The 25,296-nt window shown below is 39.9% G+C and overlaps 1 protein-coding gene across 1 annotated transcript in view; it reads right to left on the reverse strand.

Moving 5' to 3' along the window:
* LOC139735645 (uncharacterized) overlaps nt 1-19,853 on the reverse strand; it is a 31,982-nt gene extending 12,129 nt beyond the window's left edge. Inside the window, exons 1-7 of the mRNA XM_071646395.1 lie at nt 19,670-19,853; nt 18,075-18,197; nt 17,535-17,654; nt 16,195-16,317; nt 15,262-15,384; nt 14,304-14,512; nt 5,231-5,276 (exon numbers count right to left, since the gene is read on the reverse strand). Coding sequence (XP_071502496.1) covers nt 5,231-5,276; nt 14,304-14,512; nt 15,262-15,384; nt 16,195-16,317; nt 17,535-17,654; nt 18,075-18,197; nt 19,670-19,820 — 895 coding nt within the window. The 5' untranslated portion in view covers nt 19,821-19,853. The remainder of the gene's footprint in view (nt 1-5,230; nt 5,277-14,303; nt 14,513-15,261; nt 15,385-16,194; nt 16,318-17,534; nt 17,655-18,074; nt 18,198-19,669) is intronic.
* Nucleotides 19,854-25,296: the final 5,443 nt, after the last annotated feature.

A 25,296-nucleotide genomic window follows, 5' to 3' on the forward strand; every position in this document is an offset into this window, starting at 1 on the left:
CTTGATGGTAGGCTACCCTGCTCAATGTAATTACTGTGAAGTCTGGCATTGATACCGCGACTAAAGAGTTGATTTAATAAAAGCCTGTGAGTCACTGCGATATCAGTACCAAATATCCATGCTTTCTCCAGTCACCGCAAATCGAACCCGACAATGTGTCCCACAGACACGAAGACACAATGCTCGCGATCGCTGCACATCAGATGAAACTAAGCATCATCATATATGATGCTCTGTAGTTCCCCCTGCTCACTCCCCCATGCTCCAATGGGGCCAACACATGTAGTGCAATCACAGCTGTAATTTATAACATGTAAAGACGATTACAATTCCAAAATTGTGCCATCTTGGATCTGTACTTTGGTACTCTAAATGTTCACAAAAGGGTACATCTTGTTTATTTTGCCATGTCCCGTTCATCAAAATTTCCTCAAAACAACAAGCTCTGTTCATGATCTTTGGATAGAATTTTAACCCTTTGTATGATTTGCATGCCAAATGGCTCAGAAAAACCCTATAGCATATTTCACACTGTCCAAAGTCCCTGGCACAGAAATGGTTTAAGGGAAACCCCACTCCTTGCTGACGTAGACAAGTTTCATAATAGATAAGTAAGAATACAGTCATACAAATAAAGAGTGACAAAGGTTTTACTTTGAAATGGTCAAGAAATATAAAAGAAGGTTGCAAAGTCTCTTGTGTTTTCAGAAAACAGTGCTACTGGTTAATATCACACATGCTGCTCAGGAAAAGACACTACTGTAAAACATATTAGCGGCAGGAAATTTTCGCTGTTAAATTGGGGCCGACAGCCTTTTTTGTGGCATGAAATTTTCGCTAATTGCTACTGCCATTCAATGCATATAGTGAAGACAAGAACTTTTGCATGAATTTTAATTTTGCGAATCTTGGCGCTCGCGAACTTCGCGAAATTAAAATGCACGCGAACATTCCTCGTTTTACAGTATAATGTAATTAATCCATAAATATCACGTATTGGTTAGCTCATACTAAAATACATACATGTAGTATGCACATTTTGTCTTTTTGGTCAGACCCGTGGCAAATTTGACACCTACCACCCCCCCCCCCCCCTTGCAAAGGGTCACCTGCGCACTGTCGTCACAAACGAAGGATGATTTCATGAAAGATTTCTTCTATTGATTCTAAAATAAATAATGCATCAATAGCACATTTTCTTCATTTATGTGGTTGCGTCTGTACGTGTGTGTGTGTGTATGTATTGTTGCTATTGTCACCTTTAGTTTTTGCTCATAAATTAGTACTGAGCGCAAATGAAGACTTCAAGCACTTTGTTTTCTGAACACATATCATTCTATGGGGAATGAATCGTACAATTGTACAAATGAAGACTGAGAGGGTTTTCCGATATGATTCACTACTCCTTTTGAACAGACATCAGCTCATGGGATTTAGGGAAAATGAAGTATTCACTACAATGCGAGGAAGACAAGAATTTCAAGGGTTACAATTCACTTGACAAGAGGGCGGGAGACAAAAAAAAAAGGCAATAAAAGAAAAGAAACATGGTTTGTTAGCTTGCTTTTCCAAGGCTAAAATCAGGATGACAAAAGGAATTGGGCTGGATTTCAGGAGCGGCTCTTTGTAGCTGTACAAACAATCCCATGGGTGGAAACTTAAAGACAAGGACACGTGTGATTTTCTATTGGCATTATGTGATTTTAGCAAAGCTTTGGGCACCTCCATCCTCCCTGGAGGACAAGTCTAAGAAATGGCAATGTAGTGCTACTGTATGCAAGAGATACTCATGATTGCCCTAGGGTGGTTTTTTTGTGTGTGTTTTTTTTGGGGGGAGGGGGGACTACGTTGGGGTTCTTGTGCTTGTACCATATGTCTTGGAGGCAAAAGTAATGTTGGATGAGATTTATAAACACGATGCTGTAAAGGGAATTCAACCTGACCACACACTTTTGATACTCAATAACCTAGTACAGTTTGTTTTTTGCTTGTTCTTATTTTGTATGCTTTCACTTTTTGAGGGGCTCTCTCTGACAGTGGAAACGAGTAGGAACAACTTTAAAGTTCTGAGTTGAAAACAGTCAACATATTGACAGCAAGAGATGCCAGAAGACAGACCAGAGAATGATCAAACAAAAGCAACCTCTGGCATGTTCTTTCAAAGTAACTACCTGGCTGTGACACATTAAAACTAGCTAAACATAGAATTCACATTCAATACATTTGTTACCTGATCATGCATTTAGCTTCTTTATTTGGAAGAAATACTGGGTTAACATCGGCATTGATAATGGAAATGTGAGCATGAGGAATGAAGATTGAGACAGTCTTCATACTGATGTGCATGCAGCTTGGTAGTTAGAGAAGTGAACAATTTCTTTCTGAAATATGTAATGGAGATGTAGTTGTAGAGACTAAACTGTTGACAATAATTGTCAGTTGTTACTGCTACAAAGCTTTATATAAATCATTTACAGTTATTCATTTTCAATGTGTGGTACTACATGTAATACCATTCAACAAAATCATGTTGGTGCATGTATTTTCTTACCCCATTGAGGACGGGCTGATTTTGGTACCGGTACAACACATGTTTCCCATAGACCCCTGCCCGAGTATACCCGGGACTCGTCCTCAATGGGTTAAAATCATATGAATTCAGACATTGTTACTTAGCAATGTAATATCATAAAAATTCTGCCATGGTATCTCTCTCCATCCAGACACACACCTGTACACAGATGTGTTTGCACAGATACTTTGAAAATCTACTGTAAGGGCAGCTTCAAAGTCTATAGGGGTATATATTCTATTTCTAACTTTTGTCTCAAAGTGTAATCAATTTTTTTCCATTCTTTTTGATGTAAATGTCAAATTCTAAATTCAGGGCAGGCTGTATTCCATTTCAAGATTACTCCCATGGCATGTGACTGCCCGGCTCAAAAGCCACAAAAAGTAGGCCAAGATGACTTTTCACTTTTCCACATAGTTTAAAAGAGTAAGCTGTAAGCTTTAAAAATGATATATAAATTATGAATATTGGAACTTCCTAAATAATTCAAAAAGTGACTGAAGTAAAAGAGACCTAGGAAGTGCAGTTTCACAGAAAAGGGAGAAAAGAGGATTTAAAGATTAGGGTCAATCAGCAATGCTGTACAGAATTGTCAATGAAAATCACAGTAAAAGTGGTGCCTGTCAAAAAAAAAAAAAAAAAAAAAAAAATATATATATATATATATATATATATAATGGTCCAAAAAAAGTGCTGATATATATTGATTTTAGTTTTGTTTATGCTGCCAAATTTTGACAGTAGGTGGTAGAGAAGAAAATACTCTTCCAGGTAAGACAGACTTTAAAAACTTTGATTTGGTCAATACAAATAATTACTTTGGTCTATCACAGAGAATTCTAATCTGTGACTTTCTTGTGGGTTTTCAGCTGGGTGGTCACATCGGTCTTTAGGAGTGACATGACAGCAAAACATTTCAATAGAATTTCCAAAAGGAGGTGAATTCTCATGATTTTAGGTTTAAAAAATTACAGTTTTTGTCTTCCAGCTTATCATGGCATGAACATAAATACCAGCATGTCAAATGTATCAATGTTGTTGGGTTTTTTTATTTGGTTGGTTTGTTGTTGGGTTTTTTTTTTTAGTATCAGAATGTCCTCGGGCTGTTTCTGTGCTGGTAACAGCCTAATGAAATATACGGACAATGAAGAGAAAAATCAATTAAGCTGAAAACTCCGCAAAGTGAAGTGAAGGTTGTCACTGCCCCTCGTACATTAATTAATTAATTGGATTTACAGCAGCAGTGACCACACATTATTGAGTGTGCGAGATTCTGCCATTCAGCGGTGTGCTCAGAGTGTGTATGGGGATTGAATGGGCGGGGTAGTGTTCATGTAATTATTAGTGGTATACTCTAACGCAGAGTATAGTAAAGTGCCCTTCAGTTCGCTGGACTTTCAGAGTAGTCTACCAATTCAGACCTGGCCCCAACATGTTTTTGATTGAACAGTACTGTGGCTATAGGACGTGAATATTATGCAGAGACTCCAACCCCAGGCACCTTCTGATCGGGAGATTCTCCCGCCTGAAACCCCAAGCAAACGGGAGACTCCAACTTGGCTCGCGCACATCACGAGCGCAAAGTGCGAATTTCCTTGCGGCCGGGGTTATAAAGTGGAAGCTTTAGGGTTCTAGATGCTCTCTCATGTTATCTAAGGCTTATGTTTTTTAACATACGATGACACTAAGTAAGAAATAATTTCAAGCGGGAGACACAGAGCCAGGGCGGGAGAATGGGAGATTTTCCAAAAATGGGCTATCGGCGGGAGATCTCCTGTCGAAAGCGGGAGAGGTGGAGTCTCTGATTATGTCATCTTTACTGTCACAACAACACTCATGATGACCACTCTTCTGCTGCTACATATACATGTCTGTATATCTACTACTTCCACTACAAAACTTATTGCTGCTTTTCTTGTTTACACAAACATAAAACTACAACTTCTCCTGTTGCTGTTGATCACGGACTGCTTGGGCGGCTACTAATTTTACTACGACTACCACCACCACCATCACCACCACCACCACTACTACTACCACCACCATTACTTCTATCACTACCACTTCTACATCTACAAGGACTCCAACCCCAAGCACCTTCTGATCCGGAGATTCTCCCGCCTGAAACCCCTAGCAAACGGGAGACTCCAACATCGATGTGCGCGAGGCGCACATCACGAGCGCAAAGCACGATGTCCCTCGGCGGCTGGAGTCCCGCTCTAGGGTTTTATGTGCTCTCTTGTCCCATCTCATGCTTATTTTTCAACATACAATGACACTCAGTAAAAAATCATTTCAAGCGGGAGACACAGAGCCAGGGCGGGAGAAATCAAATCTCAACCGGGAGAACGGGAGATTTTGCGAAAATGGGCTTTCAGCGGGAGATCTCCCATCGAAAGCGGGAGAGTTGGAGTCTCTGCATCTACTACTACTACCACTACTACTACTGCAACCATTTTACTACTGAGCCTACTACACATACTATTACCACTGGTACTAATATCACCACTAAGACTGCTACTTCAACTACTACCACTACTACTATTACTACCACTTCTACTACCTACTACTACCACTACTACTATTACTACCACTTCTACTACCTACTACTACCACTACTACTACCAACAGCCATTTGAGTTCAGAGAAAGAACTTACCATCTGAAGCCAGGTTGCGTAGAGCAAAACATGCTTGACACTTAACCTGAAGAAGAAATGGTCAAAAGCAGAGTTATAATAATAAACAGAGACATACTCGATGAAAATTCAACAACAACAACAAAAAGTTGATCGTACATGTACATTTGTATTTTGCACATTATCATGTGTAGCCATGTATGTGGGTTTGTGTGTCTCCATGAGTATAAAAATTATGCATAGATAGTGAATGGTCAGGAAAGCTCTATAGAAAAGGATTATATGGTTATTGCCATTTTCACCTTGGCCTCAGGCTGAAGTGAAACGGAATATCAAGAGGGCTACTTAGGCATTTGGAGTACATGTACTTTACAATAGTCCAGAATGGTACAGGACAGAGCACTCATCATGTGCTATTGTATAAATAACAACGTACATTAACACCAAGGAGGTAATATCCCATGAACAAAATCTGTAGTCACATCGCATGACCATCCACTAAACACAACAATGAATGTTACATTGTACGTGATACCAATTCAATCAGTTGACCAAAAACAATGTCAGGAATACTGTACGCTACATGATATGAGATATTCAAGACAGTGAAGGAAGCTTCTCCATCGATCTGATCACACGAGAGGATAAAAAAAAATTATGGAAAATTGTGATTTTCAAAATTGTGGTTTGATCCTCCAGTTACCAGGTATAAATCAAATGGTTTTGGTATGGATGCAGCACATTATCCCGTGACTTACTCAAAAGTTTGTTTAACATGCCTATTTTGTCTAATTCTTTGATTTCAAGCCATGCTGATTTCTCTTAGAAATAAGGTATCACTCTATCAAACTAAGTAAAAATTTAGATAACAAAGTACATTTTATTCAGTATAGCATCCTTGAACAAGTAGTGTGGAATTGTGTTCTACACCTATTCACAATAGTGACAGGAGTTTAATAGATATTCTCAATCTATCTGGATGACAATTTCCCTTTCAATAAAGTTCCATCCCTACAAAGTTAATGAAAACATGTTATAATTGTCATTTGGTTCTGTTAATTTTTTAATTTGTACAGTCTGATGAGCAAATCACTAAGAATTTGACAGCAAGTTATCTTGTACTTTGTTAAATTCCATTCATAAGAGAACAGGTGTGAATTGCAACTTGGAGATAGATGTAAATGTGAAAAAGAGATGAATTTATTTCAGTCACATTTAAAGTCTGCATTAAACCACAGACAAATCATCTGCTGAGTCACACTTGTCACTTTATATCACGATAGAAGGCACTAAAACGAGACAGATGGCTCACTTCGGAGTGCTATCATCCGGGCACAGACAACTGCCGTGTCTGCCCTAGATTGTCCTCTACGCTCGTTCTGGCTGCCTTCCAACATCGCGGCAGTTTTTCGTCGCCGTGGAATCGAAGACGTTGATGCAAGCTGTAATTAATGAGCCACAGGAAATCCTATTTTCCCACTGCGAGTAATCCCCGTTTTGCAACTGCCAGAAATTTGATGCATGGTATGAGAGAGAGATTTCATCTCCCATGGAATCTCGGACAGTGCTCGCAAATCATTCTTTGCACCACTCGGGCATATTGCACAATCGCTGTTTCAAAACTGCCACGCATAAACTGACTGAATCTTCCTCTCAACACGTAATGAATGTGACGACGTGTCTGCGCATAGACAAGCAAAGTTGGCTTTGATCTAAACAGTGCGTAAATCAGTGTGATTCCAAAAGTATGCCGTATGGAACATCGCAAATTTGAAAAACATTCTCAAACAAACATGACTTGATTCATTTGTAGCTTTGGTCTGTTTATCATTCATAAATATACTTTTTTTCTGTCACAAACACAGAAGAGATAACCCGTGAATAGAGAGCTCTGGGGACGACTTATGATGGCAGATATTTCTGGGAACTTGGCAGCAGATATTAATGTCATCCTGATAAAGTATGGATGCATAAAATTTCATTACTTAAAGGGAATTTCCGATCACATACAATTTAGTTTAAATAGAAAAAAATTTAATTTTCTGGGAACGTCTGAAAAAAAAAATTATTAAAACCTGACAAAAAATGTTATAAATTAAATTGTGAAGTTTTTCTAATTTTTGCAAATCAAATCTCAGACATTTGATAGTATGCGAGTACAAAAGGTGTGCTAATGTTGCCATCACCTCACAATTTTCCACCGGTATGATTGGGTACAAAAAAGAAAAGACAAAAAAAAATAATTTTTCTGCTATAAAGGTATTAAGTGTCAAGTCATTCCTGGCTGAATGACTTCATACTGACTGTTCAAGAAGTATTTTGTATAAATTACCCAGACTTTAAAATTTCGTAACTTTAATCCTTAATCTTTGTCCGATTTTAATTAAATTTTCACTTTTCTGTGAATGAAATATGACCCTTTCTTATCAGACTTAACTTTTATCTAACTAGTCAGGAAGTTAAATTGAAGCCTTTCATACAACGTGTAGAGTATCACGATGTTGATATAAAAGTGGAAACACTTTTAATTAATGGCCAATGACGACACAGTTCAATCAAACATAGAAAAACTTCACAATAGCAACCAATTATGATGTGAGAAAATGATATTTGTAAAGTCATCTATTGGTGATGCACCGTTCTCCCTGTATCACAAAAATAAAATTCTTCTGCGCCGTATTCACAAGCATGACCCCAACATCATCTATACAATACGACGATAACAATTATAGTATGATAATATAATCAATATACAGTTTGTCCATCTGAGGCTGTATTAAAGGGGAGGTCAAAACAGAAGGAACGGCTGAAAACAGTCCTGTAGTGGAGCCGTTGCAGCCCAGTGGGTACGGCCACTGTCTCTAACTTTCTATATTCCCGGTTTTAATAGAGTTGACTGGTGGCAGCAGTTGTACCCCAGGTGAGGAATTTTGTCCTCATTGACTCTCATTGACTCTGCCATCAGAGGTGAATATAAGCAACCAATAATGAAGTAACTTTCTCATTAAAGTTCAGAGCTTCTGTAGTGGCCATGTTAAATCAAAAGACATAGGTCCTGTGTACACACACAGGCGGAAGATGACGTTACTAGTAATTCATCTGATCTCTGTACTCTGCGGACATTGACGTGACAGTCTACTGCAACCCTAGAACACTGGTTCTTGAAGAGAGAGAATATTTAGATTTTTCCATGCAATATGATGAAGCCATTTCATCTTTAATCACTTCCACAGTATCTATACTATAGTAAGCTGAAATGAAAACAGCATGCAACATGATGTCATACTGAACTCTATGATGAAACTGTCATACACACCACAAAAATCCTTTCACAATTTTAGAACAAAAATCATTCTATATCAAGTACTATAAAAGGTACAAATTTTAACATGAGTAATTTTTTGCACTCAAGAAGGTAGAATTAATTTTAATCTTGCAGATTTATGTAGATAAAATATTACATACTTCATGCAAAAATATGCAATTCAATGTTTAAAGACTCATATTCAGCTAGCTGAGAATCTGTGATATTATAACACCCCCCATGTATACACTGATAAACACACACCCTGCTAACAATAGCATTCTACACACAATACTGTGTACATAAGCCACCAGTCCGCAACACACGTATCAAGCCCCAAGTGGCACAAATAAAAACACAACACTAAATACAATTTTAATGCATCCGTCGGTAATAAAAGACAGTTAGCCTGAGTAAACGCCACAAGTCAAAAGAGCTACACTCCTATAAAATATTTGTATGGCAAGGCATGCTGAGCTGTGCAGCTGACTGAAAATTTGGGTGAAATATGAAGAATAGGCAGGATTATTCTTTTGACAGTTGTGAGCATGAAGTCATCTATGACACTCACTAGTCATGGTAGAAATTGTGGCTATGTATTGTGATATTTTTAGATATTAAAATGGTATATTTGTTCAATGTTTCACATGTTTGCTGTATAATATAATTATCAAATTGCATCCCTTATTCACATATTGCATGAATTTGAGAAACCAAATTTCTGTTCTTTAGAGCTATTATTTCCTTATGATTTTTGCTATTCATTATTAGTATTTCACGAGGTAGAATACGACAAAAAGTTAATAATCTCTTTCACATAAGCCATACGTAGTCACTGCTTTTGGGTGCAGAATTTAAAAAAAAAAAAGAAAACCTCTTGCTAGGCTTCCAGCTAAATTCTAAATTGGTACCACATTTTAAAAAGATGAAAGTTTCCTAAATCTATATTGATCACATTAAAAAATTGGGTTGGGCAGACTTGCTGAATGTAACCCACTCCATCTCCAGTGTAAGATATATGCAGTGAAAATTCAGAGGTGCCAATTTGAGGATTACGATGATGATCACTTCAGGAGTTTAAAAAAAAAATTCCCCCCGGAATTGATGGATTAAATATTTGAAGCATAGACAAACAGCAATGTCTGCAATCTGAACCACAGTACCGTCAAGAACGGGGGCCCGGATGCTGAGATCAAGATGCGGTTGCCAAATTTTGTGCCCACCACTTTATTAACCCTTTGTCTACCAGAACATGGTGCATTGTCAAATATTTAGGTCTTAGGGATGACAGAGGCTGGTAGGAGAAGGGTTAACGGCTGACCAGCTGTCAGCTGGCGACACCTAGCCTCCTAAGGTGACGATCGCTGGTGACAACGGTTGGCAACGTGACAAAAAAAAAAGGGAGGAAAAAAAAAATCCCCTAGTTGGCAGCCATTCCATTCTAAACCAAGTTTGTTTTTTATCAAAGTCTTGTAGAAATAGTTCAGAACCCTTTGCTGACTAATTACGGAGGTGTTAGGGGGAAAAATGTTAAAGGTAGCATTCTTGTTGGGGCCAACAACTGTGTTTAAAGGCGACTCCATAACATAGCTTGCTTGTAGGCTTTTTGTCATTTTATCGAGAAATCTCTAAATGATGCAGTAATAAATCCTATCAAATCAAATCAAGTATTACTGGGTTATTCCGAACAGAACACACTGCACCTCACAGAAGGAAAATCTAAAATGAAAATGCAATGATTTTTATTAGATGCAAAAGCATCTTCAAAAGACTTTTAATTTTCTACAATCAAAGTGGCTGGGATGTGTACATCACCTAAACTGCACCTGTAAACCCTCTTTGCTTTTCCTCATAATTTTTAAAGTGATTGAAGCAGGGAAGACTAGCAAAAGGGAACAAAACCTACAAAGAGTTTCTAGAAAACAAAGAACCTTAAGAAGAATTAACTCGTTTTTCATGCTTGTGTTTTGTCTTATTTTGTTGTTCTTTTTTAACACTTGATTGAGTAACGGAACCAACACTGTGTTTTGACCAGAAGGACTTTTCATGTCTGGAAGAATTGAATAAAAATCTGGTAATGACTTTTGGGGGGAAACAATCAGAAAAAAAAAAAATGACTTCAAATATCTTTGCTTTTCTTTCATGATCATGCGAAAGGATGATGCAAAATGAAAAAATACAACTCTATGAAGACCAGTGGTCTCTAATGACTGAAATAAAAACAAATTTTAAAGTAAAGTTGTATTTTGTTGGTTTTGTTTTTTAAGGGTTTCCAAATGTTGACAACTCATAGAGAAGCTGGTAGCAAATTAGTTAAGTTTTTGAAACCTCAGTGACATGTCAAGCGACACGATGGTCGCGCCAAGCATGGGAGCACATATCACTCATTCGAGCACATGGCACGTGGACGGTAGTTGTTAACTAGACCAGAACAAACCCAGGCCATGAGAACAATACCGCGACACTTAAAGACTATAGTTCGGATCTGGTAGCATGCACCCTGCATTTACTGTACGAAGGCAATAGAAATGTTACAGGCTTTTCAAATATATTTTGTACACACATACTCATGCATGTGCACACGCCTGCACACACGCGCACACACACACACACACACACACACACACAAACACACACAGGCTTGGGCATGCCAGTGCATTCAGCGAGAGAATATATACAGCTGTACGTACACATGTATGTATGTAAGCATATACACGAGTATCTGATTTCACTTAATCACACAGCTAAATTCATGAATCTCACAGTGTCACCTGCAATGTCTGGCACAACTTGGCCCTGTGTAACTTGCCTCTGAGGCGACTTTTTAACAGCCACATTGCTGCACATCTGTTTCAGACACGACTCCTCCCCATTCCCCCCCCCCCCTTTTTTTTTTCCTCTTCGATACTCGTGCATTCGGCCTAGGTACAACAAATTTTAAAGTGCATGCTTAACCCGTTGAAGACGAGTCCCGAGTACACTCATGCAGGTATCTACGGGAAATGAGTGTTGTAGAAAATTAGCCCGTCCTCAACGGGTTAACGACATCTGGGTTCAGCATGCACAGTCCATTAAATCGAGACATCCAATATCACCTCGCCCTACAAAAATGCACGGTTCATTGGGATTGTACTCGCTATCAGTGATACAAACTCCAATCTATTTCAATACAAAACAACAAAAAGTAAAAGGGTTAAAGATGCCCCTTATGAAAAAAAAACAAAAAAAAACTCTGTTATGGCAAGTTGAATTAATAAAGCATGAATTCAAACAAACACCCCAAAAACCGTTAGACTGTATCACAACCGCAGACAATTTTGGGTGAAACAAATATGGCATTTCTGCCTCTACTGCACAACCGTGACCCTTTAACAACAAGCCGTCACACCCAAAGGAACAGCAATAAATTTAGTTATTTGTTTGATCTCTATTCCTACCTAGACATACCATTCAAGCTGGGTACACGTGGGAAACTTTGATTATGCACATTCCAGGTGCCTTTAAAACTTCCCACTTAACTACCACAATTGAGGTACTGTCTATACTTAAAGCGCAATTCAATCCCATGCTTAAGTTGAAATAAACAAAATTAAATAAACAGGCTTGTGTAGGTTTCATCAAATTCTGCCCCCCAAAAAATATGGAATTCTGGAGTTTTACACATTTTCATGAAGCAATTACTAGATAGTACAGTCAGGCAGCAAGCATATAATGTAAAAAATTGATAATGCCACGGCCTCGCAACTTTTACCATTACATGTAAATCTCTCTCAAATCTCCCTAGTTATGATTTGAATACAAAAAGAAAATCTATCTCCTTTTCACCACATCTTTGGTGTGTTGCAATAACCTGGGTAATGATGACTTTTGTAGTTGCTATAATTAAAGTTATCGACAAAAAACATAATTTTCATCATGCTTTGTACAAGAACCAATAGAAGAGATCAGAGTTTATGACATCTTCAACCCCCCCCCCCCACCCATCCCTTAATCTGCATATATGGTAGTGACAAAATCACTATTAAGTGAAAACATGTATGCCTTTAACCCTTGGGGAACTACTTTTGCTACAAAACACATTTCCCATAGACACCTGCCCGAGTATACTCGGGACTCGTCCTCAAGGGGTTAAAGACCCAGTAATGCGGGCATACAATGGAATGGAAAGGCTGGCCCGACACGGATATATTCGAGAATCCATGTACAATTGCACACACCTTTTTTTCACTGATCTCCATGCAAGCACATACGCAGTTGAAGAATCTTGACTGTAGTCGAGCGTTACGGATGAGCATAAGCTTTGATGCACATATTTGCTGACACATGGCCAACAGACGCTATTCAAGGTTGTCGAATGTAACCCAGTGGGCATCGAATGCAGATGGATTCAATCTGACCATCCATGTTTCCCCACACTATTGGGCCTTTTAATTAACCCATTGAGGACAAGCCCCGAGTACACTCGGGCGGGGGTCTATGGGAAATGCGTGTTGTAGCAAAATCAGCCCGTCCTCAACGGGTTAAAATTCCAAAGCTTTCTCATCTTAATAGGTGTGCTTTTTATACTATAATGGCAGGACCAGCACATTCCTACGTAAATACATGAGGAGGGTGCTTGCTTGCCTGATATCCATCACAAATTTAAAATTTACATGCTGCTCAACACAGGCACAAAAAAAATGTTGTCGCAAAACCATGGAGTACACAAGGTCTGTTATAATGCTGACATATTGTGACACTAAACACCATGCTGCTTGAGCTTTCTTTGTATACTGCAGTATAATCGAGAAGTTACATTAAAAAAAAAATTATTAACACTCATGAAGTCATTTAATCTACAATTATTCCACTGCTGAATACAATAGTAGATCACTGAAACATTTCTGATGGCTTCATTGCTTTATTTTGAGGACACATTTTACTGCTGTGCAATCCTGTGGGCAAACAAAGATAAATACCGAAGCATTCTGATCATTTTGTTTCCTAAGATATCATAGACATGTCTTGTTCTCATTTTTTGTTTCGTAAAACTCTCTCCTTCCAACCCACCACCCTCCCCTCCCCATCCCACACTCCCCCTTCCCAGCCCCAACTGTCCCTCTTCCCATTCCCAACCCTCTCCCTTTCTATCCCCACCCTCCCCATTCTAAACTTGCCCTATTCACATCCCCCACCCTCTCTATTTTCATACCCCACTTTCCCTTCAGCATCCCCAATCTTCCCCTTCCAATTCCCCATCCTCCCCTTCCCATCACCTACCCTCCCCACTCCCACCCCATCCTCTCCTTCAACCGCCCCCCCCCCCCCCATCCCCCACCTTCCTCTCTTATAACCATCCCTCTTCCAATCCTCAACTCTCCCATTCCCATTCCCCATCCTCCCCCTTCCCATCCCCCACTCCTCTCCCCATCATCCCCCTCCCCTTCCAATTCCTACCCTCCTGCTTCCCATTCCTTACTCTCCCCTTTCTCAATCTCCAACCTTTCTCCCTTCCTATCCCCCGCACCTCGGGCCTCCTCCTCCGATTCCAAGCCCTCCCCCTTCCCATTCCCGCTCCTCTCCCCACCACCCCCTCCCTCAAATTTACTACCCCCTTCCAATCCCTACCCTCAGGCTTCCCATTCTCCACCCATCTGCACCCTCCTCTCCTATTCCCCATCAACCCCCACCCATCCCCCATCCTCTCCTCCAATCCCCCACCTCCCTTCCCATCCCCCACCCTCCTCATTCCAATCCCCCCCCCCCCCCCATCCTCATACAGGTGGCAGTGAAGACAGAAGAGTCAGTTACCTTGTCAGCAGGTGAGCTGAGAAGATTGATGAGTAACCGGATGACCTGGTGGTTCCCCTCCCTCACCACGGCGACGCGGTGCTTGGCGTCCACTGCCAGGTTGCTCAGCGCTGCCGCACAGTAGTATTGGATGTCGGTGTCGCGGGACTGGAGCAGGGTCATGAAGGTCGACACTGCACCGTGATTGACTAACACTGTCCTGTTGGAATCTGCAAATCCATAAAACAGGGTTCTGATATTAGAGTATGAAAAAAAAAAAAATGAATATAGTTATCTACATTATAGAGTGCGAGAAGGGGTCCTAGCCGTGTATAGGACCAGTGTAGCTCCTTCATTATTTATTGAGTGTGAGAAGACGAAGCGTTCAACGGACGTAGCTACTTCAACGTGGTATATTGCCAAACTTTATATCTACATTATATATTTGATCTACTTTAATTGAGCCCACAGAGCCCTTTTCCATAAGCTATTCTGCATTATTTGACCCTGTATAAGTCATATCAATGATACATTTCAGCATTTCTTGCTCCACCTTAAGAGTGTGCTCATGCAATCCTGACACAAGGACTCCCTCTCGTGTTCATACAACGTGTGCTGTTCCATGCTGGTAACAATACCCTATGTCAATTATTTCATTAAACTGTATGCTGGATTTTGCCGTTATAAGAGGGTTTAACATAGCCAGTTTTTTTCAAAAAATGGGCTCACCCAATTGTTAGGAAAAAAAATGACAGTGTCAGGACAGGTATGAGCGGGTCAGCAAAACAGACCACCAAAACAGAAAAAGAACAAAACAATTCTGCCACCAAAACAATTTCCCCCCAAGATAAAAGGCATGTTAAAGACCTGTCTATAGCGGCCACCCGTCTATAATGGCCACTTTTTCTGTCTCCCTTGGGTGGCCGCAAGAGACATGTTTGACAATAATTTGGGGGATAAAATCAGTATACATACTGACCTATGTGAGTGAGATTGAGGAGGGCGCCAGCCGCGTTGCGTTGCACCCGAATGTCCGGGGACGACGTCAGGGAGATGAGCGGAGGGACACCATTGCAAGAGACAATTGCCATTTTGTTGGTATCTGGGGAGGACAAGAAATGGAGGAGGTAGAAAAAAAAAAAAGATAGAGAGAGAGAGAAAATGATAGAGAACAGATTATCACTACCAGCAGCTCAACCTAAGAGGCTTACAAACTGATCTTTGGTTCCTCTTCCTAGTTTACAACATTAACCCATTGAGGACGAGTCCCGAGTATACTCGGGCAAGTGTCTGTGGGAAATGCGTGTTGTAGTAAAATCAGCCCGTCCTCAATGGTTTACTGACAGCAGGTGTACTTTTGGGGGGGGGGGGGAGGGGTTTCAATCTGAGGAACAAGAGAGAAAAACCAGGAAGAAGTTCCTCCCACTTTCAAAGAGAGCAGACTGCTGTATTATGCTCTTTTTAAAAACATCTTTTTTTTTCTGGTTTAGCTGAATATGGCAATTTTCCAAGAGATACTTCTGGACCTTGTGCCTGCATACTGTTTGTATCTTAAAAAAAAAAAATAGAGAGAGAAAGAGAGGAGAAGACGAGGAAGAAGAAAGGTGAAAACTGAAACTAGTCACCTCCCTTTAATCAGGACTCACACAAACTAGTCACCTCCCTTTAACCAGGACTCACACAAACTAGTCACCTCCCTTTAATCAGGACTCACACAAACGGGGGCACAGCTTTGACAATGAAAAGTCACAACATTTTTATCACAACTGAACAAGATATATATGGGAGATGCTTTAGGTTTTTTTTTCATCAATTTTTATCACAACTGAACAAGATATATATGGGAGATGCTTCAGGTTTTTTTTTTCATCAATTTTTTTTTTTTTCAAACTGTACAGAAATCCATACTTACTTGAGGTAGCCAGCGTCGTGATACAGCCGCAAGCATTGCACTGAATCTCCACATTCTTGGAGGAAAGGAGTTTGATGAGAACGGGGAGGGCGCCGCACTTCACAATCAAACTCTTGTTGGACTCTGGTCAGTTTGCACAGGGCACGAAAGGAGAGGGTGGCAGACAGTGGAGAAAACAATTTAGAATGCAAAGACAAACATTTGAAAGTACAATGGACTCCCGTTATATCAAAGTCCTCGCGACCAGCAGTTTTCTTTCGTTATATCCATATTCTGTTATGACTGGAAAAATAAACGATGAAAGAATATAGAGCGGATTATATTGCGGTCTGAATTTTTACTTTGTTGTAACCGGAATTCCGTCATAACCGTGTTCGTTGTAACTGGAGTGCACAGTAATACCCAATGAAATTATTGCCTTGCATCGGTAAAAGAAATGAACTCAAATTACTGGAACAATAACTGTAAAGCAAGAAATTTTTGCAGAATGAAATTTTTGTGAATTGCCACTGGCATTCAAGGCATATAGTGTACACAAGAACTTTTGTGTGCATTTGTATTTCATGAATCTTAGTTGGCTCTCGCAAAATTCACGAAATTAGAATGCACACAAAAATTTTCTGATTTTACAGTATCATACAGAAGTCAGTAGATCATTTCAAATGGCATCGAGTGAAAACCTCGAGGTTATAAGATTTGATCGCTATTAAATGTATGAATCCTTGTTTGCTCTGTACAACAAATGAACACATGGATAGTCTGTTGTATCTTGCATGAAATGCATTGTATTAGATATAATATATGTATTTTCATGATCAGATCACACACAAACACACTCAAACAATTTTTTAAATATACAATGTATATGCTTGCATATATGTTTCTCAAATCATGCTATATTCATTTGCATGATTTATATGTGTCTCTGTTTTATTTCTATCACCATATTTACCTATTGATATATATGTTTCTCTTTTCAGAATCTATGAAAAATGAGGCAATCTATCTACTGTAAAACACAATATATTCCTGGCATGAAATTTTCGCGAATTGGAGCCGACGGCCTTTTTCACGGCATGAAATTTTTGCGAGTTGCCTCTAACAGTCAAGGAGTACTAACTATACACAGCCCTGTCACTGTAAAAGCGCAACAGCTCCGCAAGGCGTCTGGTTGGGCTAAGTGTAGACGAGAGCTTTCACGTGCATTTTAATTTCGCGAATCTTGGCTCTCACGAAATTCACGAAATTCAATTGCACGCGTATATTTTGCTCTCGCGAAATTCACGAAATTAAAATGCACGCGAATATTCCTCGTTTTATAGTATCTTTCTGTCTCTCACCATGGCCACACAGGGCAAAGTTACTGAGAGCGAGAGATGCAGCCTTCTGCGTCTCCACGTCATGTGACTCCATGAGGACCAGGATCGGCTCCATAACCTTTGTCGTGATCGGCTGCATCACTGACGAATAGAAATGACAAAAGAAAGGCAACAAGTTGTCTTGGTAATATACTATAACAACACTGCTATACACCATGTCTACAGAATATGATTTGAATTGAATTGAATTGAATATGATTAACAAACATACAATAACTTGTCAGCTGTACTGAAATATCCATTGTAGCAACAACAAAAGAAAAAGCGGCTGAATAACAGCTTCTACTGTAAAAAAAAAGCTGCTGAATAACAGTTTATACAGTACACTGTATTGATTCCAAGTGCCAGTGCCTGGCATACATGGACAGTTAATCCTCTTTTCTAAATTATGCATCTAAATCTTATTGGTCCACATGATCCAGAATACAGGTGAAAAAAACACACACAAACACATACACACACACATTAAAATACTAGTGTACATGGTTATGTAAGACTCACATCTCTCACTGATCTCCGCAAGACAGAGGGCAGCAGACCGTTGCAGGTCGGCATTCTCCGAGTACGTCAGCGTGCACAGCGCCTCCAGCCTCTCTTCCGATATCGTCGGCTTTTCCTCGCATTCTGCGGGTCGACAGATTAATCGGTCACAGCGTGAAATAAACCCCAACAAAATAAACCAGGCTTTGGAAGCATGAGGCATGCCACTGTGAAATGGCTGAGATTAAATGCTTTGCACGATTGAACTCTTTGAACTCTTAATCATGTATAATTAGTGCACCAGACTTTAAATACGATCAAACAGCAACAGGAATGAGAAATGACTCGTAATTGGTCGTCCATAAAGTCTGGGGAGGAGATTACAGGTGTAGCTAAAATAATATGTGAGGTCAAGGAACTAACCTAATTCTCTACAAGTCACAGAACAGATGGGCCGTAATGTTAAAAGAAAAAAAAATGGATAGAAAAAAGGTCAGGCTTTGGAAATGTGAGGCATGCCATGAGAAATGGAAGAGATTATGCCTCACACAATTACCCACATACAAATGTATACATGCTTGAAGAACTGTGTGTTAATATTGCACTAGCCCTTTAAATACATTTCAACAGTAACAGGAATTCAGAAATCACTTGTGACTGGTCATTCCTGAAGTCGGGAGTGGTGGTTGGATTCTTGACCAAGATTTCTGAGGTTGTGGGTTCACGCCATAGTGTTGTGCAACCAAGGTACCATCTCACATCTGGTCCTCCTTCTCCTCCTCTTCCTCCTCCTCCTCTTCCTCCTCCTCCTCTTCCTCTTCCTTTTCCTCCTCCCCTCCTCTTTCTCCTCCTTCTCCACTTCCTCCTCCTCCTCCTCTTCTTCCTCCTCCTCTTCCTCTTCCTCCTCCTCCTCCCCCTCCTCTTTCTCCTCCTCCACTTCCTCCTCATCTTCTTCTTCATCCTCCAATTCCACATTAATATTCTCCTTTACCTCACTCCTTACACACTTTCCCATCCCCCCCCCCCCCCATCTTAAAGGGGCATTCCAGACGCTTTTCATAATTTCACATCCTGTAGTACATAAATCAACAACCCCATGTATAGATTTGTGGAATTTATTGTGGTCCTAGAGTAGAGAAACCAATACTCTGAAAAATCTTGAACAAATTACACTGAACAGTGCTGATGACATAGGAGCCTCGCATATTTCAGAAATGTAGCAGTGTAACTCCGTTATAATACTGCTTGCTTAACAAGTTCACTTGTGTATAATCTACGCATGCCTTCTTCCTTTGTTCTGCTTCCTTGAGACCCAACTCGTGCATTCTTATGGTGAGGCTGCCATGTCATCATCCTTGTTCATTGCAATTTGTTATGAATTTTAAAAACATTCTTATTCCTAATCTCATTTATCAATCACTGTAATTCTGAAACTCTGTACTTAGTTCAACTAATTTAGAGTTGTTCAAATGTAAAAGTCTAAAAATCATCCAGAGGTCTCCTTTAATCATAATCAATATACAGTGTACGCAGCATCATGACCAATGAAGAGCAACCATGCTTTCAAGGTCATCACAAATAAGGTCCTCCTCCCATAGAAACGTGATGTCACTAACCTCTGTTCAGGTAATTCAACAGGTCCTTGACAGCCTCCCTCTCCGTATCCAGGAGGAGGGGCTCATAGAGGTCGTCGTCATAGTGACGGTAGGCGCTGTAGCATCCACAGCAGCAGCACAAGGAGAGCAGGTAGTCCAAACAGTTCTCCATCTCGTCCGATGGCTGGTTACCACGGCGATGATGCCTTCCCCGGCAATGAGAAAATCTGGAACACCAAAGGACAAACCTCTTTCATATATGCATTCATATCCCACACATAATTTCTGAAATAAAGGCTATTTCATAATTACTCAAAGGTTTGCTATCTAGAGGACTGCCAAGGTTAGCAATAACTGATGCATAACATGCATCACAATAGATGAAGGACTTGAATTAGGTGATTAAAAAAAGTTGTCACTAAATCATCAGGATGGAACTTCAGCAAGTCATAACACTCTTAAATGATTATTGTTGACACTGTTTCCTAGAAGCACACACTGTACATAGCACACAAACAAATTCAAATTAAAGGGATGGTATAGTTTTGGTAAAGACGGAGATACCAATTTCAACTTTCTGTGAGATAATGGACCTATGACATATTGAAGAGCATACAATTCTGAGAGGAATTCATATTTGATGAAAATCGGTTTTGAAATGGCTGAGACATCCCAAAACAAAGTAAAACAAAGTGATCCTAATAAAACGCAGGTCCTACCTTTTATTAGGATTGCGTTGTTTGGGATATCTCAGCCATTTCAAAAACCAATTTTCATCAAATAAACTTTGAATTCCTCCTAGAATTGTATGCTCTTTCATATTTCATAAAAGGTTTAAACATCTGGAAACCTGAAGCTCTATTTCAACCCTAAAATTATATCATCCCTTTAACCTTTTCATCATAAGCACCACAACATGAGCCAAAAGTTAAGCCTGATGTCTACAGAGTATTTAGAACCAAATGTCAGTACTGTACAAACTAAACTTTTCTCTAGTTATCATAGCCAGGGTCATAGTGACCATGACATTTAAGGCCCCTTTGTTCCTACGCTACAGCCACATAACAATCCACACATTGTATGTATACAATATATGTTTCAATATATCAGGGAGGTACTACGCAAGGTCATATGAAATATCATGGCACATTTAATAATAGTTCTCTGGTAAACATTGGAATAACAGCTCTCCTGATATGCACAAAGAATAAAGTACAATATCAGGGTGAGCACTACATAACTTCTTTTTTTTACCGCTTGCTCAGTAAGGCAGGCAGATTTTCAAATTGTTGCAGGACACATGTGCAAACATGAATTTTACTAGCCTGAAAAGGAAGTCTAAAAATATAAGAAAATGACAAATAGAAAACTATTTGTATACCACACGTGGACGCACACACACGTACCACACGTGGACGTGTGTACAATGTACATCCCTGCAATGTCTTATTTGTTTGATCATGGACCTGTTTAGACAGAGCTCCACACATGTACATTTGTACATCTCTTTCTTTTTCATCTACAAGAACCGAAAGATACCAATTCTCTTTCATACCTTCTAAAGAATCAAGACCCATAATATCCATAAACAGGCTTTTAGACCAATCAACAGAGATCAATTGACCATTCTGGCTATTTCAAGTTCTGTGTCTTACTATACATGCAGTGACTGGCTGCAAAATTTTTCTTCAAATGGCATGACAATGGGGGAGGGGCAGGACCTTGATATTATACCTGGCTATAAACCTTTCTGAGGGTTTTTTTTTTGTGTGTGTGTGTGTGTGTATTGCTTTCTGGTGTTTTTGTTTGCTTTCGTGTGTGCATAGGTAACAATGAGGGTCAATCTGCATGCTCCAGTTCAACTCACTCCAGTTCCACAACTTATACCACTGTAACACCTCTCAATGATACATGTGTCAACAATTTCACAATTTCATAGCCATTAGCTAAATGACCGTTTTGTCCTTTGTTAGACACAGCGCATGACCAATTGAAATGAACTCCAGTCTAGTGGACATCAATAGCCAGGAATGCATTGTAAGTTGTCTGGTTGACCTGAAGACAGACAAAACATGCATCGCACACAATGGTCATTGCTGTTTACATTTTCCTTTGTTACCCGGGGTGAACCCACCATTAGATTTCTATCTTTTCTTTCCTATTTTGAGAAGCAGCACATCACTCTTGAACGGTCTTTTGGAGATTTTGACTTTGAATGCATTGCCCTCTTGACCGGCAATCAATGGCCATTCTAATCATATAACCACCTGATATTCTTGGATATATACATCAAAAGTTATAATGGCAGCCAAAATATGTAGAGAATATATGATATATGAGTTGGTATTTAAAAAAAGAAAAGGGCTCTAAAAAGGGCTCTTAGATATCATATGGACCACAATCTTAATGTTTTAAAAGTCAGTCATTCCATAAACCACCATATTCAGTCCACTTTTAGCAAGCTAGTTTTTGCATGAGGGTGTTTCCCTTCCATTCCCGAATCCACTTTTAGCCCATATTTCCATACTGTAAAACATGATATATTCGCAGCATGAATTTTTCGCGAATTGGAGCCGACAGCCTTTTTTGCGGCATGAAATTTACGCGAACTGCCACTGGCATTCAATGCATATAGTGCAGACAAGAACTTTCGCGTGCATTTTAATTTCGCGAATCTTGGCGCTTGTGAAATACGCGAAATTAAAATGCACGCGAAAATTCCTCGTTTTACAATATTCAGACCTGCTCTGCTCATACCTCTTTTCCATGCCATGCATTCCCTCCTCTCCAATTCTCCTCCCTCTTCCTCCCCTTCTTCCCAACCCCCTCCCATTCTCTTACCCCTTCTCTATTTCCTCCTCCCTATTCTCTACCCCCTACCCCCCTACTAAAATACCTCTTTTCCTTCTTCTTTCCCCAATATTCTCTCCATCCCTTGATGTCTACTCTCCCTCTTCTCCTTCTTTCGAATATAAAACATCCAAACTAGAGAAGCACTCTGAGAGCGCTGACCTCCGCCGAGCATACAGCTCATTTCCACCACTGATCTTGTTCTTCCATAGAGATATCAGTGATTTCCACCAATACACACTTATAGCATTGTGTGCTGAAAGTCACCCGATTTCCCAATATAGAAGCCTCTGTTAGGTCATAAACCCTCAGCTGCACGCGCGCCTCACCCTAGCAGAAACTAGAGCACGCACTTTAGAGCACGCACTTTAGTGCGCGCATGCAAACCTCAAGTACGCGCATTCTGAACTCCCAAGTTCATTGACCCTACCTGCCAAAATATCACACATCCTTCATAAATTCCAAAAAAAAATTCTCAGATCACTACCAAAATTCAATCATCTATTACTTGTGTCATTCTCAACCTTTACTGCAAGTTTCATCCAAATCTGTTACCTACTTTTTGAGTTATTTTGCACATGGACAAACTAACTACAGTTCGACCTCGATTATCCGGCCTCCTTTTATCCGGAAATCTCTATTATCCGGACGTGTTCACGCAGTGAAGGACTCTCTTTTCATTCAAAAATTGAGAAAAAAAAAACAGTGACTTTAACATCTTTTCATGGATCTGTTTCACTAATTTCATAAGATGTGTATGATAGGTTTCTCAATATCTAATGAGGTAAAACATGTATGATTTTCACATAAAGATATACTTTATTTTTGTGAAGAAGGGACTACAATTTTGCGCAGGTTAGCATAGATTACACCACCGTTGCGGGTTACGCTACCTGCCTAGCTGCCAGTGCACTGGGACGGCAGCTTGGACGGCAGCTATGATTATACTTAGTACATGAACATTGTGTCTCCCATATCCGGCCAATTCGCTTATCCGGATGAGCGCCGGTCCCGACATGGCCGGATAATCGAGGTCGAACTGTAATTTAAACAAACGGTAACGAAAACATAACCTCCTCCCTTGACGGAGGTAATAAAAATGATGAGATTCCATGCAGTAAAAACTAAAGGATTCTGTAGTTTGGATCTGATATTTGAGAAAACCTCATATCATACAATTGTGTACTATTGAAACTTTATCACTGATCTCTGTGTATTAGCACACACAAAGAATCTTTAATAACTAGAATCAAATGTTACCAATGTGCATAATGCTTGGATGCAATAATTCGCTGATGGCCAATTCCATTCTAGCAGGGCTGCGTTTCTTGTGGTTTTCAAATGTAGTATGTACCTCGGCGGGCAGCAAATGAACATCAATTCAATTAGGCCAACCTTCTCTCTCCAAGCTACTGGGCCTTTAAAGGGATAGTGCAGTTTTGGTTCAGATGGGGCTTCTAGTTTCAAACATCTTTTGATGATAATTCTTTGAGATACCGGTAGCGAAAAACCTCTTATGAAATGTTAAAGAGCATCAATTCTAAGAGGAATTCCAAGTTTAGTTGATGAAAATTGCATTTGAAATGGCTGAGATATCCAAAACTAGAAATATCACTTAAGGTGATTAATACCCCCACCCCGTGACGACAGTCTTACCCAAGGAATGATCTTTCCTTGATCTTCTGCCATTTAAATGCCGTTACCATGGCAACGCAGCTTCCGACACGTCCGAAAAATATGTCTTGCACATCTTCCCACCAAGACTATTGTGTGTGCCACATTTCATAAGCTTTTGTCAAAAACTGAGGAAGTAGTTCAATCCACAAGAGCTTTCCTTGATCTTCCACCATTAATATGCCGTTACCATGGCAACGCAGCTTCCGACACGTCCAAAAATATGTCTTGCACATCTTCCCACCAAGACCAATGTGTGTGCCACATTTCATGAGCTTCAGTCGAATACAGAGGAAGTAGTTCAATCCGCAAGATCTTTCCTTGATCTTCTGCCATTTATATGCCGTTACCATGGCAACGCAGCTTCCGACACGTCCGAAAAATATGTCTTCCACATCTTCCCACCAAGATCAAGGTGTGTGCCACATTTCATAAGCTTTGGTCAAAAAAACTGAGGAAGTAGTTAAATCCGCAAGATCTTTCCTTGATCTTCTGCCATTAATATGCCGTTACCATGGCAACGTACTTTCGGGTACTGTCAAAAAATGCGTCTTGCACATCTACAACCAAAGGCACACATCTGTACCAAGTTTCATGGAAATTGGGCAAAAACTGAGGAAGTAGTTTGCAACACAAAATTTTCCATCATTTTGGCTCATAATATGTGAGCTGTTGCCATGGCAACATACTTTTTGTCACTGTCAAGAAATGTGTCATGCTGACCTATATCCTAAGACAAACATTCAATATGAATTCCATGAGAATTGGAAGAACACTGATGAAGCAGTTTTGCCATGAAGCATTTTGCCCTATATTTTACCAATAACATGCCGTTACCATGGCAACGCACTTTTTGCCACTGCGGAAATATGTGTCTTGCACATTAACATATTCAGACGAGCATCTGTACCTAATTTCATAAAAATTGATCAAAAACTGTGGGAGTAGTTCGCGACGCAAGATTTGTACCCATTTTTGCCCATAATATGCCGTTACCATGGCAACGTACTTTTGGGTACTGTCAAAAAATACGTCTTGCACATCTACAACCCAAGGCACACATCTGTGCCAAGTTTTATGGGAATCGGTTGAAAACTGAGGAAGTAGTTCGCGACGCAAGATTT

Source organism: Diadema antillarum, unplaced genomic scaffold (genome assembly GCF_040938485.1).
Source record: "Diadema antillarum isolate AM-2024a unplaced genomic scaffold, OU_Dant_1.0 seq00000589_RagTag, whole genome shotgun sequence".
Taxonomy (NCBI): Eukaryota; Metazoa; Echinodermata; class Echinoidea; order Diadematoida; family Diadematidae; genus Diadema; species Diadema antillarum.